Source organism: Anarhichas minor, unplaced genomic scaffold (genome assembly GCF_050575085.1).
Source record: "Anarhichas minor isolate MPS153535 unplaced genomic scaffold, ASM5057508v1 ptg000125l, whole genome shotgun sequence".
NCBI classification, from domain to species: Eukaryota; Metazoa; Chordata; class Actinopteri; order Perciformes; family Anarhichadidae; genus Anarhichas; species Anarhichas minor.
Genome location: NW_027466571.1, coordinates 180001 through 200237, shown reverse-complemented (window position 1 = coordinate 200237; position 20237 = coordinate 180001). Strand labels below are relative to the sequence as shown.

Below are 20237 nucleotides of genomic sequence, written 5' to 3'. Positions count from 1 at the left end.
TCGTTTCACTATTTTTCATTTGTACAGATGAATTAATAAAAAGATAAAATCAGACCCGATTCTTTATCGTTTTCTTTATTTCATTTTTTTTGCAAAGGTACAAACAACTGTAAAATTGCCTGAAATGTGTCAGGATTGAATACAGAATGTAGGAAATATAAATAGTTGCACAAATTGTGTCGTTCTTACAGATGAAAGTTTCTCCAGAAGATCTCCGCAGAGCGACAGACTTTACAAACCAAATGCCCGATACGAGGGGAACATTCAAAGCATTAAAAACCTTCAATGTACACTTCCAAAAAGTCTTAAAAACTTTCAAACTGAAGCAAAACTCTGACAAATGAAAACGTTCAACAGTACAAAAGGTCGAGATTTGTGATTTATGTTTCATGTTGAGCTAAAAGAAAAATCACATGTCAGACGGGAGGAAGAGGATGATGAAGAGGAAGATGAAACTGCAGGAATGTTTGTCTGAAGTTTTGTTTGTTAGCCTTCATGATCGTAGCCTGAGTGAGTTCCACCGTCTGAAGGAGAACCAGCTCCCTGTGAAGTTATTTAAAATTAAAGGGACATGAAGCTACAGCTGCTTAGCTTAGCATTAAGAGCTCCTTTGATTAATCTGAACTCCAATTCACTGTTTCTTTAAGGAGGTTTGGTGCAGATTTTATCAGCTGAGTCTCAAAGTAAAAACAGAAAATTAGTGAACTTTAGCTAGCTGTGTCCAGTCTTTATGCTAAGCTAACCAGCTGTTGTACAGACATGAGAGTGGAATCAATCTGAGGATTTATCAAGATGTTGAACTGTTCCTTGAACAGAGCACACACACACACACACACACACACACACACACACACACACACACACACACACACACACACACACACACACACACACACACACACACACACACACACACACACACACACACACACACACACACACACACACACACACACACACACGCAGAGCTGGAGTCAAACACCTGGGATCAGCTCACCTCATATTCATATCAAAGATAAACTCCACCTGTGTTTAAGCATCAAGCTTTATATTCAAGATTAACTTTAATACACGATGAAGTGAGCTGACCAGACCTCTACAATCTGCCAGTGCATTGTGGGTAACGTAGGCGCTGGGTCTAACGAAGAAGGAGAATGTGGTTCTGACAGAGTTAAAGTCCACTCACACCAGAATGAAACCGTTATGAACCGTTTAGTTCAGAAGACATTTCTGTTTGAACCAGAATCATGAGCTGTTGTTCTAGGACTCGTGCGTTTGAACCAGGACCTGAACCTCAAACCAGACCCACCTGAGGTCTGCTGAGACCACCTACTCCTTTAAATCAGGGAACTAAACATCAAAGTCAACTTGTTCTTCTCTAAACATCTGTTTGCTTCTTCTGGCTTTTAGTTTCTATTGTGTCACATTTAATATTATTTCATATCTTTCTGTAAATAAAACGTCCGCTTCGCCTTCAGACGCTCGTTCAGGACCAAATATTTGGTGAAGACACTCGGATGAGTTCCTCTGGTCTGACCTGGACTGGAGGTCAGTGTTAAAACCATCTGAGGACAAACTGGGACTGAGGAGGGACTGACTTGTGACCATGAGGACCGGTGGAGGTTGATGTGTAGTCCAGTTAGTGATGCACAAGGGCCCCATGTGCTCCTCCTGGGGGGAGTCCTTACTTCAGCAGGGCCTTGTAGAGCATCGGGGGGAGTCCTTCCTTCAGCAGGGCCTTGTACAGCGTCAGGGGCCCCAGGTGGTCCTCCTGGGGGAAGTCCTTCCTTCAGCAGGGCCTTCTACAGCGTCAGGGGCCCCAGGTGGTCCTCCTGGGGGAAGTCCTTCCTTCAGCAGGGCCTTGTAGAGCGTCGGGGGGACTCCTTACTTCAGCAGGGCCTTGTAGAGCGTCGGGGGGACTCCTTACTTCAGCAGGGCCTTGTAGAGCGTCGGGGGGACTCCTTCCTTCAGCAGGGCCTTGTAGAGTGTCGGGGGGAGTCCTTACTTCAGCAGGGCCTTGTAGAGCGTCGGGGGGAGTCCTTACTTCAGCAGGGCCTTGTAGAGCGTCGGGGGGACTCCTTACTTCAGCAGGGCCTTGTAGAGCATCATGGAGCGAGCGGTGGAGCGGTCCTGCTCCAGACAGAAGATGAAGTCCCTGAGGTTGACTCGTGTGATCCGCTGACGGAGCTGCTGGCGGGAGGAGGAGGAGGAGGAGCCTGGGGAGGAACCAGCACCTGAACCCACGGCCACCTGGGGGCGGAGGGAGGAGCAACACAGGGTCAAAATACTGAACCAGAACCACATCAACACCACATTTAAATCCAGCTGGACTAAGCTACATTTCTTTGGTAAACTTTTGTCTCTTTTTACTATTTTCAGACATTTGAGGTGAAACGTATGAACGGATTCATTGAGACATGATGAGCAGAGATCAACCGTTGATTCTGTCTCAACAACTCCGTACGCGACACAAACACAGATCCGCTCTCATCTCTGGTCACTGGGAAAACCTGTTCACCTGATGGTGATACAGAGTGTGTAAACTGGCCTGTGAAATGAACCAGTTCTCAACTGAGGCAGCACAAGACTGTCTGACAACCAGAGTCACCACAGAGTCCGAAAACATGAGTCAGCATGGGGGGGTACTATCTGAAGATCAGGCCTGGAGCTGAAGGAGTTCTGAGGAGGCCTGAAGCCGGATCACATAGAGGAGAGACTCAAACAACATGAGACCATTAGAGCAAAACACACTGAGAAACATTTATATATACACATATACATACTTATATATACACACATTTATATATGTATATATATATCTATAAATATTAATACTAGTGCTGGGCAACGATTCAAATGTTTAATCACGATTAATCTCATTGTTATGCACAAAGTTCAATAATGAATTCTAAAGTAGTGTATTGTGCACTTTTATTTTAAAGTACTGCTCTATGAACAACAGGTCAATAACATTTGGTTTGTAAACACTTTGAATACATCAGGTTCTTGTAGTGCTGGGCGGTATGACCAAAAATGCATATCACGGTATTTTGTAAGATTCTGGCGGTTTCACGGTATATCACGGTATTTTCCCCCCGCGTTAAAGCATTAATTAATTAACACCGAAAAGAACCGGCCGGTCAACTGGCCAGTGAGCGGTGAACAGCTGTTTGTGTGGAGTCTCTTCAGTCTCTTCCTGTTTCCTTCACCTACACTCCCCTGGGTCCTAAGTCCCTCCATGTACAGCTTCTTGTCACCCTCTATGTACCAACGTACATTTATAACAAATACCACACACATTACGGTAATCAGCGTTGCATATGTGTCTGACCACAATACCTTTTATTGTTCAGTCTTTGTTCATCCTGCATCGCTCTGTTCTGTTCTTTAATGTAACGTTACTGGAGTCACAGAGCCTCTCCCAGCTGTTAGCAGACTGTTGTTAGCGAGCGATACCCAGCATGCAGTTCGGCGGGGAAATTTCATAAATGTACAATTATTAGTGCTACAAATTGTTTATGTGTCACAAACTGTTGTGTCGTGGTGTTTTGCTCTGTTAAAGAGCGTTAGCTGTGGGTTGTTAATTGTTATTATAAAGTTATGACCATGACTAGGGTTCCCTCTCAACACAGTTAAGATAACTAGCTCCGACCGCAGCACGCTCAGCGGCGAACAATATATTTAGCTGCCTGTTGAGGAGCGACAGAAGTTGCCTCGGCTGTGCACCGGTATGACGGTATATGAAAAATTCATATTGTACGGGAAATTAAAACCGGTATACCGCCCAGCCCTAGGTTCAGCAGTATTCCCTTTACACAGCAGCAGTTATAACACAGTTATAATGATTCTGATCATAGATATTCAGCCGGTGTTCACAACTTTATCTTCATGTGTGTAAGAGATGATATTTAAATATACTTCTTGAAAACTGCAAACCTATCTACGTCATGTTTTTATGTTTGTTAAATTCTCAGTAGTGATACTAAATGATGCTTATTATACATATTACAAACAAAACACTTTAAAAACTCTAAAAACATAATTTAAATGAATCATTTATTTTTTGCTTTTTTGGTATTTAGGTCAGACACATATGCAACGCTGATTACCGTAATGTGTGTGGTATTTGTTATAAATGTACGTTGGTACATAGAGGGTGATAAGAAGCTGTACATGGAGGGACTTAGGACCCAGGGGAATGTAGGTGAAGGAAACAGGAAGAGACGGAGGAGACGCCACACAAACAGCTGTTCACCGCTCACTGCCGGTTCTTGTGTTAAAAATGTCCGCTTAATAATAAATAAAAATAAAAACTGCGTTAATGCACGATAAAATAATTGTCGGCATTAATTAATGAATGCGTTAATGCAATAATAACTCACTAATATATATATTATATATACTATATAATATGACCTATATATTATACGTATTCCTCACACAGACTAAAGCAGCTCTACAGCAGATAGCTCACATTTCCCAGAGTTCATTGCCCCGTCAGAGGCTGCACCCCCCCCCCCCCCCGATCACTCTCTTTGTCTGGGCATAATGGAGGAGGGGGGAGAGAGAGAGAGCATGTGGGTGGGGTGAGCCCCCCCTATCCAGCCCCCAACCTCATTTCTACAGAGCTGAAGTCTATGGCTGCCCTCGGGGGGGGGGACACACACACACACACACACACACACACACACACACACACACACACACACACACACACACACACACATTTAAGCTCCAGGCAGAGACTGACCCCCTTCACTCTACTCTGGTCTCATTCACTGGATTACAGGGGAGAGACAGATAGGGACAGAGACAGATAGAGACAGAGAGGGACAGAGACAGAGAGAGACAGACAGAAACAGAGAGAGACAGAAACAGAGAAACAGAAACAGAGTGAGACAGAAACAGAGAGGGACAGAGACAGAGAGACAGAAACAGAGAGAGACAGAAACAGAGAGACAGAAACAGAGAGAGACAGAGAGAGATAGAAACAGAGAGACAGAAACAGAGACAGAGACAGAGAGAGACAGAAACAGAGAGAGACAGAGACAGAGAGAGACAGAAACAGAGAGAGACAGAAACAGAGAGAGACAGAGTGAGACAGAAACAGAGAGAGACAGAGAGAGACAGAAACAGAGACAGAGTGAGACAGAGAGACAGAAAGAGACAGAAACAGGGAGACAGAAACAGAGAGAGACAGAAACAGAGAGACAGAAACAGAGACAGAGTGAGACAGAGACAGACAGAAAGAGAGAGACAGAGAGGGACAGAGACAGAGAGGGACAGAGTGAGACAGAGAGGGACAGAGAGAGACAGACAGAGTGAGACAGAGAGAGACAGAAACAGAGAGAAACAGAGACAGAGAGAGACAGAAACAGAGAGAGACAGAAAGAGACAGAAACAGAGAGAGACAGAAGCAGAGACAGAGTGAGACAGAGACAGAGAGAGACAGAAACAGAGAGAGACAGAGACAGAGTGAGACAGAGAGAGACAGAAACAGAGAGAGACAGAAAGAGACAGAAACAGAGAGAGAGAGTGAGACAGAAACAGAGAGAGACAGAAACAGAGAGAGTGAGACAGAAACAGAGAGAGACAGAGACAGAGAGAAACAGAGACAGAGAGAGAGACAGAAACAGAGATAGAGAGAGACAGAAACAGAGACAGAGTGAGACAGAGAGAGACAGAGACAGAGAGAGACAGAAAGAGACAGAAACAGAGAGAGACAGAGAGAGACAGAAACAGAGACAGAGTGAGACAGAGACAGAGAGAAACAGAAACAGAGACAGAGTGAGACAGAGAGACAGAAACAGAGACAGAGTGAGACAGAAACAGAGAGAGACAGAAACAAAGAGAGACAGAAACAGAAACAGAGAGAGTGAGACAGAGACAGAGAGAGACAGAAACAGAGAGACAGAAAGAGAGAGAGAGTGAGACAGAAACAGAGAGAGACAGAAACAGAGAGAGAGTGAGACAGAAACAGAGAGAAACAGAGACAGAGTGAGACAGAGAGAGACAGAGAGTGAGTGTGTGTCACCTCATCAAGTCTATTTCTTTAGTTCTGAAGAAGTATAAACAAGTATAACACCTTAGTCCTCTCCTCACTACCTAACCTCTCACCTTAGTCCTCTCCTCACTACCTAACCTCTCACCTTAGTCCTCTCCTCACTACCTAACCTCTCACCTTAGTCCTCTCCTCACTACCTAACCTCTCACCTTAGTCCTCTCCTCACTACCTAACATCTCACCTTAGTCCTCTCCTCACTACCTAACCTCTCACCTTAGTCCTCTCCTCACTACCTAACCTCTCACCTTAGTCCTCTCCTCACTACCTAACCTCTCACCTTAGTCCTCTCCTCACTACCTAACCTCTCACCTTAGTCCTCTCCTCACTACCTAACCTCTCACCTTAATCCTCTCCTCACTACCTAACCTCTCACCTTAGTCCTCTCCTCACTACCTAACCTCTCACCTTAGTCCTCTCCTCACTACCTAACCTCTCACCTTAGTCCTCTCCTCACTACCTAACATCTCACCTTAGTCCTCTCCTCACTACCTAACCTCTCACCTTAGTCCTCTCCTCACTACCTAACCTCTCACCTTAGTCCTCTCCTCACTACCTAACCTCTCACCTTAATCCTCTCCTCACTACCTAACCTCTCACCTTAGTCCTCTCCTCACTACCTAACCTCTCACCTTAGTCCTCTCCTCACTACCTAACATCTCACCTTAGTCCTCTCCTCACTACCTAACCTCTCACCTTAGTCCTCTCCTCACTACCTAACATCTCACCTTAGTCCTCTCCTCACTCCCTAACCTCTCACCTTAGTCCTCTCCTCACTCCCTAACCTCTCACCTTAGTCCTCTCCTCACTACCTAACCTCTCACCTTAGTCCTCTCCTCACTACCTAACCTCTCACCTTAGTCCTCTCCTCACTACCTAACCTCTCACCTTAGTCCTCTCCTCACTACCTAACATCTCACCTTAGTCCTCTCCTCACTACCTAACCTCTCACCTTAGTTCTCTCCTCACTACCTAACCTCTCACCTTAGTCCTCTCCTCACTACCTAACCTCTCACCTTAGTTCTCTCCTCACTACCTAACCTCTCACCTCGGGTCCAGACGACGAGCCTCCCGGTGAGTCCATCCTGCGTTTCCTTCGCGGTCCGATGGCAGCGAGCGCCGTGAGGTTTGCGTCTCGTTGTCTCATCTGAGCCAACTCCTGCTGCTGCATCTGAGGACGAAGAGGAGGTCAGATCTACTGTAAATATACATTTATATAATCATGTTCACCAAGTCTTCTATCTGGAGGGCGGGGCTACAGACTGATTAACTGATTAAATGTTGGATATAAAGAGGGCGGGGCTACAGACTGATTGGATGTTGGATTTAAAGAGGGCGGGGCTACAGACTGATTGGATGTTGGATTTAAAGAGGGCAGGGCTACAGACTGATTAACTGATTGGATGTTGGATATGAAGAGGGCGGGGCTACAGACTGATTAACTGATTGGATGTTGGATATAAAGAGGGCGGGGCTACAGACTGATTAGATGTTGGATATACAGGGGGCGAGGCTACAGACTGATTGGATGTTGCTATAAAGGGGGCGGGGCTACAGACTGATTGGATGTTGGAAATAAAGAGGGTGGGGCTACAGACTGATTAACTGATTGGATGTAAAGGGGGCGGGGCTACAGACTGATTGGATGTTGACATTCAAACTATGAATCAAAATTTGAATTTCTTTTTTTCACGTCTGTTCATTCAGTTTTTAATCCAACGAAATATTCTGCTTCAATCCATATTCGCTGGTGTTTAACCTTTAAAAAATATTTTAACTTTGGTTGAAACGACACACACACACACACACACACACACACACACACACACACACACACACACACACACACACACACACACACACACACACACACACACACACACACACACACACACACACACACCTCTTTAGCTTTCTGCTTCAGACGAGCTTGTTCAGGATCTTCTTGTCTGGCTCGACTCTGAAAGTGAAACACAAAAAAATTGAATAGTTTTTTTTTGGAACTCTAGAACTTTCTGATCAATACTGTATCAAGTTCTGAGCAAAGTACAACAGAAAAACATAAATTAATAAAGAAACACTACAAAAGAAAATAAAGAGGAGATGTTGGGAGCATGAATGTCCTTCAGAGGCCGACGATAGAGGATTTAAGAGAAATAAAAAGAGTGTCCTGTAATAAAGGATATATTTATATATATATATAAATTAGTGCTGGGCAAGTTAACGCGTTAACGCATTCATTAATTAACACGACAATTATTTTATCGCGCGTTAACGCAGTTTTTTAAGCGGACATTTTTAACACAAGATCCGGGCAGCGAGCGGTCAACAGCTGTTTGTGTAGCGTCACTTCCTGCTGCTCCCCCCGCCCCGGGTGACACGCCCAGTCCGGAACCCCCCTTCACTCAGTCACCATCGGTCCCTCCTGTCTCACACAGACACGCGCGTGCGATCGTCTCGTTACAGGATCAAACGTGACAATATCAAAACACATATTGTCGTCTTTTTAAATAAACATATAAGCACGAGAGAACAAACTGCTCTTAACTCAACTCTTTATTAGCATAACTTCCTCATGCAGGTTACTGCCAAGGTACAGACTACAGGTTCCATGCTTCACCTACACTCCCCTGGGTCCTAAGTCCCTCCATGTACAGCTTCTTATCACCCTCTATGTACCAACGTACATTATAACAAATACCACACATATTACGGTAATCAGCGTTGCATATGTGTCTGACCACAATACCAAAAAAAGCTAAAAAGAAATGATTCATTTAAATTATGTTTTTAGAGTTTTTAAAGTGTTTTGTTTGTAATATGTATAATAAGCATCATTTAGTATCACTACTGATAATTTAACAAACATAAAAACATGACGTAGATAGGTTTGTAGTTTTCAAGAAGTATATTTAAATATCATCTCTTACACACATGAAGATAAAGATGTGAACACCGGCTGAATATCTATGATCAGAATCATTATAACTGTGTTATAACTGCTGCTGTGTAAAGGGAACACTGCTGCTAACAAGAACCTGATGTGTTTAAAGTGTTTACACCAAATGTTATTGACCTTTAGTTCATATAGCAGTACTTTAAAATAAAAGTGCACAATACACTACTTTAGAATTCATTATTGAATTTTGCGCATAACAATGAGATTAATCACGATTAAACATTTTAATCGTTGCCCAGCACTAATATATAAATATATATATGCGTGTGTCTGTGTGTGTACCTTAGCAGCCTTCAGCAGGATCTCTCTCTCTTGTTCGTCCTTCCTCTGTTTCTCCATTCGCTCCAGCTGCTCAAAGAACCGAAGCTGAGAGCGAACGTCTGACGTCTGTTCATGGTGCTCTTCATCCTGATGGAGGAGGAGGAGGAGGAAGAACACAAACAGCTTTAGGATCATTAACATTGGTCTCTGTGGATCAGTGTGGATCAGAGGGTCCTTGCCTTCCCTCCGTCTGTTCGGTGCTGAGCGACGGCTGAGACCGTCTCCAGCAGAGAGCGCAGTCTGGACTGGGTGGCATGGGAGACCAGGTTCACCACCTCCAGAGGAACCTCGGTCACTCCCAGCTTCTTAGCTGAGGACGAAAAGAGGGACAACATGGACATCTTCAGGTTAAACCAGGTGACCCTGCAGGTTTCCCTCCTTTCATAGAAAATATGTGCATTTCTTATGGAAGTTCATGTGATGGGAAAGAAAGATTCTGCTGTCATTATTTAGAGATACTAGGTGACGGAGACAGGAGACAGGTGAGAGGAGACAGGGGACAGGTGAGAGGAGACAGAGTACTGGGGACAGAGTACAGGGGACAGCACCTGTGTCCAGGATGCGGCGGTGCAGCAGGCCGGTGGGGAGGAAGGCTTCGTCTTTACACGAACGGATCTTTGTGCCCACGAAGTCCGAGCTGGTTGCTAGGATGCGTGCGTTCTCCTCGTTGAGGTTGACCCCGGCCATGGACGCCACGTCGTTGATGTCGTCGTCGTCTCTGAAGGAGGACAGAAAGGACGGGTCAGGAGATAGACTTTAAAGACCTGAGGCTAGATGGAAAGAGGCTGCTTTTATTTGTATTATCTTTATTCTATTTATTTCTGCCCCATAAGATGAGTTTATTTTATTATTTATTTATATATATATATAACTTATACTGTTACTGTAAAGCTGTTAGAATTGTGGCCGATTTCAGAGGAAACTTTATCACAGACATATTCAGCTCTTATTATCATTAATATTATTCCCATCTGTAGTTTTAGTAAATTAACTAATACAAACTGTTTTTGTAAATAAACCCTGAATGAATCTGGTTCATGTTTATCTAATAATGAATTCATAATTATGAGAAATCTTTCAGCATTTGTATTTATTTAATTCTATTTCTACTGATTTTATTTGCCTTTTCATTGCATTTTATTTCCAGTAACTAACTTTGGATCTTTGCTCTATTTCAAACAAATAAACCTGACTTCCTGCCAATGAGATCACACTTCACCTGAATGTCCCGCCCCCAGGGTCGCTCAGCTTCCTCTGATTGGCTTGAGCCGCCATGTTCAGAGGACTTTTACCGATTATAGTTGTAGGTCCTCTGACAAGTGTACCTGAGGACAACATTTCATATTAATAATAATAAGCAGCACAGATCGAAAAGAGATAAATATAATAGGATAAATATAGTAAGATAAGTCAGAGACTCACCTTGAGGTCTGAGCGTCTGACTGAAGACGACAGGTGTTCGACTCTGGACAGCTGCTCGGCCCACAGACTGAACAAACATCAAAGTAATATAATAAATAACATTAGAACATTAAAATAGCATTATAACTACATAAGAACATTAAAATAACATCTCCTAGACACTAAGAGAATAACATGTATTATCTCTATAATACAGCAGTGATGCCTCTAGTGGACACCAGGAGAATAACATGTATTATCTCTATAATACAGTAGTGATGCCTATAGTGGACACTAAGAGAACAACATGTACGGCGGTCCTACCACAGTGTTGGTGAGCGGTGCGTTCAGTCTGACGGTGCCTCCGGCCGGGCTGATGGGTAGTCGCGGCCTGATGGTGGCGGTAGAGATGGAGGGGGGGGCCACCTGGATGGGGGGGGCTGAGGTACCAGGAGTCACTAGAGACTGTTGGCTGCTGAGTAGAGACTGACGCAGGGCGGGGAGGCTTTTCTGAGGAGCAACAACAACAAAAACATCATAAACAACATTATCAACAACACATGCTAGCCAAGTACAGAGAAATACAAATATATACATATAATATGTACTAGTACACAAGACCTGACACCAAAATATACTTCTGTGGTAGTACAGTAGTAGTAGTAGTACCTTTAAGAAGGGGATGAGGTAGGGCTGTAGTAGTACAGTAGTAGTAGTAGAACAGTAGTAGTACCTTTAAGAAGGGGATGAGGTAGGGCTGTGGTAGAACAGTAGTAGTTGTAGAACAGTAGTAGTAATAGTACCTTTAAGAAGGGGATGAGGTAGGGCTGTGGTAGAACAGTAGTAGTAGTAGTACCTTTAAGAAGGGGATGAGGTAGGGCTGTGGTAGTACAGTAGTAGTAGTAGAACAGTAGTAGTAGTACTACCTTTAAGAAGGGGATGAGGTAGGGCTGTGGTAGTACAGTAGTAGTAGTAGAACAGTAGTAGTAGTAGTACCTTTAAGTAGGGCTGTGGTAGAACAGTAGTAGTAGAACAGTAGTAGTAGTACCTTTAAGAAGGGGATGAGGTAGGGCTGTGGTAGAACAGTAGTAGTAGTCGAACAGTAGTAGTAGAACAGTAGTACTACATTTAAGAAGGAGATGAGGTAGGGCTGTGGTAGAACAGTAGTAGTAGTAGAACAGTAGTAGTAGTACCTTTAAGAAGAGGATGAGGTAGGGCTGTGGTAGAACAGTAGTAGTAGTCGAACAGTAGTAGTAGAACAGTAGTACTACCTTTAAGAAGGAGATGAGGTAGGGCTGTGGTAGAACAGTAGTAGTAGTAGAACAGTAGTAGTACTACCTTTAAGAAGGGGATGAGGTAGGGCGGTGGTAGAACAGTAGTAGTACCTTTAAGAAGGGGATGAGGTAGGGCTGTGGTAGTACAGTAGTAGTAGTAGTAGAACAGTAGTAGTAATAGTACCTTTAAGAAGGGGATGAGGTAGGGCTGTGGTAGAACAGTAGTAGTTGTAGAACAGTAGTAGTAATAGTACCTTTAAGAAGGGGATGAGGTAGGGCTGTGGTAGAACAGTAGTAGTACCTTTAAGAAGGGGATGAGGTAGGGCTGTGGTAGAACAGTAGTAGTAGTAGTACCTTTAAGAAGGGGATGAGGTAGGGCTGTGGTAGTACAGTAGTAGTAGTAGAACAGTAGTATTAGTACTACCTTTAAAAAGGGATGAGGTAGGGCTGTGGTAGAACAGTAGTAGTAGTAAAACAGTAGTAGTAGAACAGTAGTACTACCTTTAAGAAGGAGATGAAGTAGGGCTGTGGTAGAACAGTAGTAGTAGTAGAACAGTAGTAGTAGTACCTTTAAGAAGGGGATGAGGTAGGGCTGTGGTAGTACAGTAGTAGAACAGTAGTAGGACCTTTAAGAAGGGGATGAGGTTGGGCTGTGGTAGAACAGCAGTAGTAGAACAGTAGTAGTAGTAGAACAGTAGTAGTAGTACCTTTAAGAAGGGGATGAGGTAGGGCTGTGGTAGAACAGTAGTAGTAGAACAGTAGTAGTAGTACTACCTTTAAGAAGGGGATGAGGTAGGGCTGTGGTAGGGCTGTGGTTGAACAGTAGTAGTAGAACAGTAGTAGTACTACCTTTAAGAAGGGGATGAGGTAGGGCTGTGGTAGTACAGTAGTAGTAGTAGAACAGTAGTAGTACCTTTAAGTAGGGCTGTGGTAGAACAGTATTAGTAGAACAGTAGTAGTAGTACCTTTAAGAAGGGGATGAGGTAGGGCTGTGGTAGAACAGTAGTAGTAGTCGAACAGTAGTAGTAGAACAGTAGTACTACCTTTAAGAAGGAGATGAGGTAGGGCTGTGGTAGAACAGTAGTAGTAGTAGAACAGTAGTAGTAGTACCTTTAAGAAGGGGATGAGGTAGGGCTGTGGTAGTACAGTAGTAGTAGTAGTAGAACAGTAGTAGTACCTTTAAGAAGGGGATGAGGTAGGGCTGTGGTAGTACAGTAGTAGTAGTAGAACAGTAGTATTAGTACTACCTTTAAAAATGGATGAGGTAGGGCTGTGGTAGAACAGTAGTACTAGTAAAACAGTAGTAGTAGAACAGTAGTACTACCTTTAAGAAGGAGATGAGGTAGGGCTGTGGTAGAACAGTAGTAGTAGTAGAACAGTAGTAGTAGTACCTTTAAGAAGGGGATGAGGTAGGGCTGTGGTAGTACAGTAGTAGAACAGTAGTAGGACCTTTAAGAAGGGGATGAGGTTGGGCTGTGGTAGAACAGCAGTAGTAGAACAGTAGTAGTAGTAGAACAGTAGTAGTAGTACCTTTAAGAAGGGGATGAGGTAGGGCTGTGGTAGAACAGTAGTAGTAGAACAGTAGTAGTAGTACTACCTTTAAGAAGGGGATGAGGTAGGGCTGTGGTAGGGCTGTGGTTGAACAGTAGTAGTAGAACAGTAGTAGTAGTACTACCTTTAAGAAGGGGATGAGGTAGGGCTGTGGTAGTACAGTAGTAGTAGTAGAACAGTAGTAGTAGTAGTACCTTTAAGTAGGGCTGTGGTAGAACAGTATTAGTAGAACAGTAGTAGTAGTACCTTTAAGAAGGGGATGAGGTAGGGCTGTGGTAGTACAGTAGTAGTAGTAGAACAGTAGTAGTACCTTTAAGAAGGGGATGAGGTAGGGCTGTGGTAGTACAGTAGTAGTAGTAGAACAGTAGTATTAGTACTACCTTTAAAAATGGATGAGGTAGGGCTGTGGTAGAACAGTAGTAGTAGTAAAACAGTAGTAGTAGAACAGTAGTACTACCTTTAAGAAGGAGATGAGGTAGGGCTGTGGTAGAACAGTAGTAGTAGTAGAACAGTAGTAGTAGTACCTTTAAGAAGGGGATGAGGTAGGGCTGTGGTAGTACAGTAGTAGAACAGTAGTAGGACCTTTAAGAAGGGGATGAGGTTGGGCTGTGGTAGAACAGCAGTAGTAGAACAGTAGTAGTAGTAGAACAGTAGTAGTAGTACCTTTAAGAAGGGGATGAGGTAGGGCTGTGGTAGAACAGTAGTAGTAGAACAGTAGTAGTAGTACTACCTTTAAGAAGGGGATGAGGTAGGGCTGTGGTTGAACAGTAGTAGTAGAACAGTAGTAGTAGTACTACTGTGGTATATTTTCAGGTCTTACACGATACAGCGAAGACCCCAAGTGTAGTTGTCTTAGATGAAAACCAGATGTGCAGGAGACCAGGGGCAGAAGGGTGGATGTGTAGAATGAGGAGGCCACCTACATTCTCTTACGTTCCGCCCAGATGTAAACATAACATGTACCCTATATAAAGATGAAGCGAGAGCCCTAGAAGCAGGGACTTTCAGATTCGACTTGAGACCTCCGGACGATCTAGACGTCCGTAATGGCATGTGTTGCTTGTTTGTAATAAACTTTATTATACCAGCAAGAACAGTGTCCACGGAGCATCCTTCCTCATCACTTCAACAGAACTGTCGCATGAAAGATACGAAACTACCTTTAAGAAGGGGATGAGGTAGGGCTGTGGTAGTACAGTAGTAGTAGTAGAACAGTAGTAGTAGTAGTACCTTTAAGTAGGGCTGTGGTAGAACAGTATTAGTAGAACAGTAGTAGTAGTACCTTTAAGAAGGGGATGAGGTAGGGCTGTGGTAGAACAGTAGTAGTAGTCGAACAGTAGTAGTAGAACAGTAGTACTACCTTAAAGAAGGAGATGAGGTAGGGCTGTGGTAGCACAGTAGTAGTAGTAGTAGAACAGTAGTAGTAGTACCTTTAAGAAGGGGATGAGGTAGGGCTGTGGTAGAACAGTAGTAGTAGTAGAACAGTAGTACTACCTTTAAGAAGGGGATGAGGTAGGGCTGTGGTAGAACAGTAGTAGTAGTAGAACAGTAGCTGTAGAACAGTAGTAGTAGTACTACCTTTAAGAAGGGGATGAGGTAGGGCTGTGGTAGTACAGTAGTAGTAGTAGAACAGTAGTAGTACCTTTAAGAAGGGGATGAGGTAGGGCTGTGGAGAAGACTTCAGCTCAGCCTGCAGTCGACTGGTGAACTCTTCAGGCTCAATCTTTGCATCCTGAACAAACACACAACTCCAGTTAATATTAAACATACTATAATAGATATAATAATAAATATCTAATCAATGCAGAGCTCACCAGCAGGTCCTACATTAAATATAATATTATAATAATATATAACAATATTGATGTATAACATAATGATATATGATAATATTTATATATAATAGAGCTTACGAGCAGGTCCTGCACCAGCCCCTTGACGTTCTTCGAGGTGTCAGGTGACGGTGAGTTGTGTGAAGCCAGCTTGATGAGCGTCGCCAAGAAGTTTTTACACTTCTTCACGTTTTCCTGCATCTCCTGTTGGCATGGTAACAAAGAGCAGGTCACACAGGTGTCCCCTCAGAGGTCAGAGGACAGAGGACAGAGGACACACCTGGGACACCACGGTGACTCTGTTAGCCGGCGTGGGGGGGGCGACTCCGAAGGGCTTCACTGCCCCCCCCGCTGTGATCACCGTCTGGGCCTTCTGAGGGGGGGGCATCTTCACCGACACCGCTGCACCGCCGGGGGACACCGTGATGGTCTTCTGGACACGTCACATGGTCATATCATTACGTCATCACGTGATCACATCATTACACGTCACATCATGTGATCACATCATCACGTCATCACGTGATCACATCATTACACGTCACATCATGTGATCACTTGGTCACATCATTACATCATCACATCATTACATCATCACATGGTCACATCATCACACGTCACATCATTATGTGATCACATCGTCACATCATTGTGTGATCACATCGTCACATCATTACACATCACATCATCATGTGATCCAGAGGTAGTCAACACGGTGCCCGCGGGCACCTGGTCGCCATGACGGGCCGGCATGCAGGCTTCATTGCGCAATGTAAAGGTGACCCAGACTTCCCAAAATGTCTACATTACCACTGCATCATTCACCAGCAGGCGCTATGTGCAAAAGTAACCGGCTTTGATCATGTGATGACTCCTGTCGTGAAGATCATAAATGGCATCCGATCCAAAGCCAAACAACACAGGATATTCATAACTGATGATTTGTATAAACATGGGACAGAGTTGATTTGTTGATCATGATTTGTTCAAAAATGTTACAGAAGTGGTTAGTACCAACGAGACATGATGTGAAGATATGACAGTTAATGATTTCATAAAAAATGTTAGAAGTGATCATTTTTACAAAAATATAACAGGTGTGATTTTGAACTAAATGCTACAAATGTGCTTATTCATACAAAACTGTCAAGAAAGATATTTACTAAAATATCAGAGATGTGATACCTCTGACTTTCAAATGTTGAAACAGAATAACAGAAATAAATGTTTAAATATATCTGTGTTTCTACCATCATGTTGTGGAAATCATTGTTAATAATTATTGTGAGGAATAATTAACATGTGATTAGACAGTGTCTTCACACATATTATTATTATTATTATTAAAAGGTGATCTGTGCAACTTTGTTATTCAGGAAGTTTGCATCAAATAAGTAGCCCTTCGTACTACCGAGTATCCTTGAAGTAGCTCAGACATCATCACGTGATCACATCATCACGTGATCACATCATCACATGATCACGTGATATCATCACATGATCACGTGATGATATCATCACATGATCACGTGATGATATCAACACATGATCACGTCATCACGTGATCACGTCATCGCATGATCACATCATCGCGTGATGATGTGATCACGCGATGATGTGATCATGTGATCATGCGATGACGTCATCACGCGATCACATCATCACGCGATCACATGATCACGCGATGATATCATCACCTGATGATATCATCACATGATCACGTCATCACACGGTCACATCATGAGGACAGAGGACACACCTGTACTGTCGTGGTGGACGGAGGCTGAACCATTCTGGTCTGAGCGGGGGAGGCCAGGCGGACGGTCTGAGGAGCCTGCAGACGTCGGGGAGGAAGAGAACACGTTATGCTGCAGCAAAGCATCATGGGAACCATTTACATCTGGAGCTTAACATTTCAGGTGTGTTCTTAGGTGTGTTTTCGTGAGTTTCAGGTGCGTGTTTGTTTCAGGTGCGTTTCAGGTGCGTTTGTGTTTCAGTTGTGTTTCAGGTGTGTTTTTGTTTTGTCTCAGGTGTGTCTCAGGTGTTCAGTTTATTAGTGATGCTGCAGACTGGATGAACACCTTTGACCCTGATGGGTTCTTACCGTGGGGGCGGTGCTGACCCGGATGGCGGTCCCAGCGGTCGGTGCGGCGGGTCTCTGGCTGATGTTGGCCACCGCTTGGCTCTGCTGGGTCTTAGCCTGAGCCTGAGCCAGAACCTGCTGAGGGACCATCACCAGCTGACCCGTCTCAGTCCGGACCAGAACCATACCTGAAGAACACAGGAAGCATCATCATCGTCAAGATCAGACACACAAACACCTGTCTCTCTCTCTCTATGAACCAGGTGTACCTGTCTCTCTCTCTCTATATGAACCAGGTGTACCTGTCTCTCTCTCTATATGAACCAGGTGTACCTGTCTCTCTCTCTCTATATGAACCAGGTGTACCTGTCTCTCTCTCTCTATATGAACCAGGTCTCTCTCTCTCTCTCTCTCTCTCTCTCTCTCTCTCTCTCTCTCTCTCTCTCTCTCTCTCTCTCTCTCTCTCTCTCTCTCTCTCTCTCTCTCTCTCTCTCTCTCTCTCTCTCTCTCTCTCTCTCTCTCTCTGACCCAGGTGTACCTGTCTCTCAAATTCAAATTTGCTTTATTGGCATGAAAGTTTAAAAACAGTATTGCCAAAGCATAAAAAAATTAAACATACAATGACATCAATACACAACAATATCAATATAACAATAATATTAATGCAACATCTCATAAAGTGGTGTGAGACAGAGCCCCCATTGCTCCCACGTTACCTGTAGACCACCGCAGCTCTCTGACACCGAAGCAAAGGGAGGAGCGAAGTGAGAGAGAGAGATCCATGGATAGATAGATCTCTCTCTCTCTCCGTCTCTCTCCCAATTCAACCCAAACTCAGATCTGCTCCGTTGGCATGAACGCCCAGAAACGGCATCGCCAAAGCGTCACCTGCTGTCCCTCAGGTTGTGGCATGTTAGTACATACTGGGAAGCAAGGTCTGCCCTCTCTCCTTCTCCCAGGAGGACTTTTAATTTTGAGAAATCGCTCGATTTTTTAAAATCTGAAATCTCTCTCTCTCCATGAACCAGGTGTACCTCTCTCTCTCTCTCCATGAACCAGGTGTACCTGTGTCTCTCTCTCTCTCTCTCTCCATGAACCAGGTGTCTCTCTCTCTCTCGCCATGAACCAGGTGTCTCTCTCTCTCTCTCTCCATGAACCAGGTGTCTCTCTCTCTCTCTCCATGAACCAGGTGTGTCTCTCTCTCTCTCTCTCCATGAACCAGGTGTCTCTCTCTCTCTCTCCATGAACCAGGTGTGTCTCTCTCTCTCTCTCTCCATGAACCAGGTGTGTCTCTCTCTCTCTCTCTCCATGAACCAGGTATGTCTCTCTCTCTCTCTCTCTATGAACCAGGTGTACCTGTCTCTATGAACCAGGTGTACCTGTCTCTCTCTCTCTCTCTCTCTCTCTATCTCCATGAACCAGGTGTCTCTCTCTCTCTCTCTCTCTCTCTCTCTCTCTATGAACCAGGTGTACCTGTCTACCTGTCTGTCTCTCTCTCTCTCTCTCTCTCTCTCTCTCTCTCTCTCTATGAACCAGGTGTCTGTCTCTGAGACTGGGACATGATAAGAACACATTAGAGGATCAAACATCTACAGGTGGAGGTCTACTCACCTGGAGGCATGGAGAATCCAGGGGGCAGCTGGATGGTGGTCTGCTGCTGAGGCCGGACGGCCAGCTGAGGAGCAGCAGCTCGGGGGGCCACTAGTCCAGGTCTCTGCTGCTGCTGGATGGACGTGGTCACCACGGGGGCCCCCGGGGGCCTCACCACGGACACGGAGGTCTGACCCACTCCGTTCACCACCGGCTTCAGGGTCACTGCAGCCGTACTGGTCCCGGTCTGGACCATGGGGGTCTGGGCTGCAGGAGGGGGGGTCCCGGTCAGGATGACGGAGCTCCCAGAGACCGGCTGGCTCTGCACCAACATCTTGGTAGTGGTGGTGGTGGTGGTGTGCATCAGAGGGCCGCTGTGGGTCACCACCTGAGGGCCCTTGGGGTCCACTCCGTTCACCGGACCCGGGTGTCTCTGCAGAGAGACGGCGGGAGACGTTAACGTGGTCTGAGTGAAGTGAGGCTGAGAGGCGATGATTGTGGAGCCCCCGGTGCTGATCACCGTGCTGGTCCCTGGTGCTGCTGCTGCAGGGACCGAGTTCACCAACTTTACCGATCCGTTCAAACTTTGTAGTCCGGGAGAAGCGGTCCGGATCGCATCCACAGCGGTGACGGTAGCGGGACTCGAACCCACAGTTGCGGAGGACCGAGTGGTCAAAGTTACGGGTCCCGGTACCGGGGAGATAGTAGGGGGAGTCGCTCCGGAGGTTACCGGGGAGGACCCGGAGGAGGGGAGGAGGACTTTACCGGAGAGCAGCTCTGTAGCTCCTGAGTCCTGGTCTAACCCCTCTCTCGGACGTCCTTGTTGCGGCTCCACGGACCTCACTGGATCCACCGGAACCTCGAGCACTTTCCCTGAGAACTGATCCGCTGCTGCACGTGGAGCTCCGTCCGGTTTCCCGCCGGAATAAGAAGCGGCGGGAGAAGCTTTTCTGTCTCCTAGCTGCGACTCCAGAGAGCCGACTAGGTCACTAACCGCTTTCTCGTCCACCTCAGTGAAGAGCATGTCCTCCAGTGGGTCGGAGGCTCCCGCCATCTTTGATGTCGGACCGTTGTGCAAATCGTATTTTAGAATCTACGCATGCGCGAAAGGATTCGAGTCGTTTTCGAGCATAGAAATAGGAGAAATAGATTTACCGGTGTTTGG

The 20237-nt window shown here is 45.1% G+C and overlaps 1 protein-coding gene across 1 annotated transcript in view; it reads right to left on the bottom strand.

The window, feature by feature from the left end:
- Positions 1-59: 59 nt before the first annotated feature.
- Positions 60-20237, bottom strand: part of LOC142941008 (transcription initiation factor TFIID subunit 4-like) — a 20231-nt gene continuing 53 nt past the window's right edge. Inside the window, exons 1-15 of the mRNA XM_076083242.1 lie at positions 19094-20237; positions 17504-17670; positions 17159-17233; positions 15680-15832; positions 15481-15603; positions 15210-15299; positions 11067-11252; positions 10764-10830; positions 10561-10666; positions 9890-10059; positions 9521-9651; positions 9303-9428; positions 7965-8021; positions 7110-7232; positions 60-2250 (exon numbers count right to left, since the gene is read on the bottom strand). The exon at positions 19094-20237 is cut by the window's right edge and continues 53 nt beyond it. Coding sequence (XP_075939357.1) covers positions 2080-2250; positions 7110-7232; positions 7965-8021; positions 9303-9428; positions 9521-9651; positions 9890-10059; positions 10561-10666; positions 10764-10830; positions 11067-11252; positions 15210-15299; positions 15481-15603; positions 15680-15832; positions 17159-17233; positions 17504-17670; positions 19094-20126 — 2778 coding nt within the window. The 5' untranslated portion in view covers positions 20127-20237 and the 3' untranslated portion in view covers positions 60-2079. The remainder of the gene's footprint in view (positions 2251-7109; positions 7233-7964; positions 8022-9302; positions 9429-9520; positions 9652-9889; positions 10060-10560; positions 10667-10763; positions 10831-11066; positions 11253-15209; positions 15300-15480; positions 15604-15679; positions 15833-17158; positions 17234-17503; positions 17671-19093) is intronic.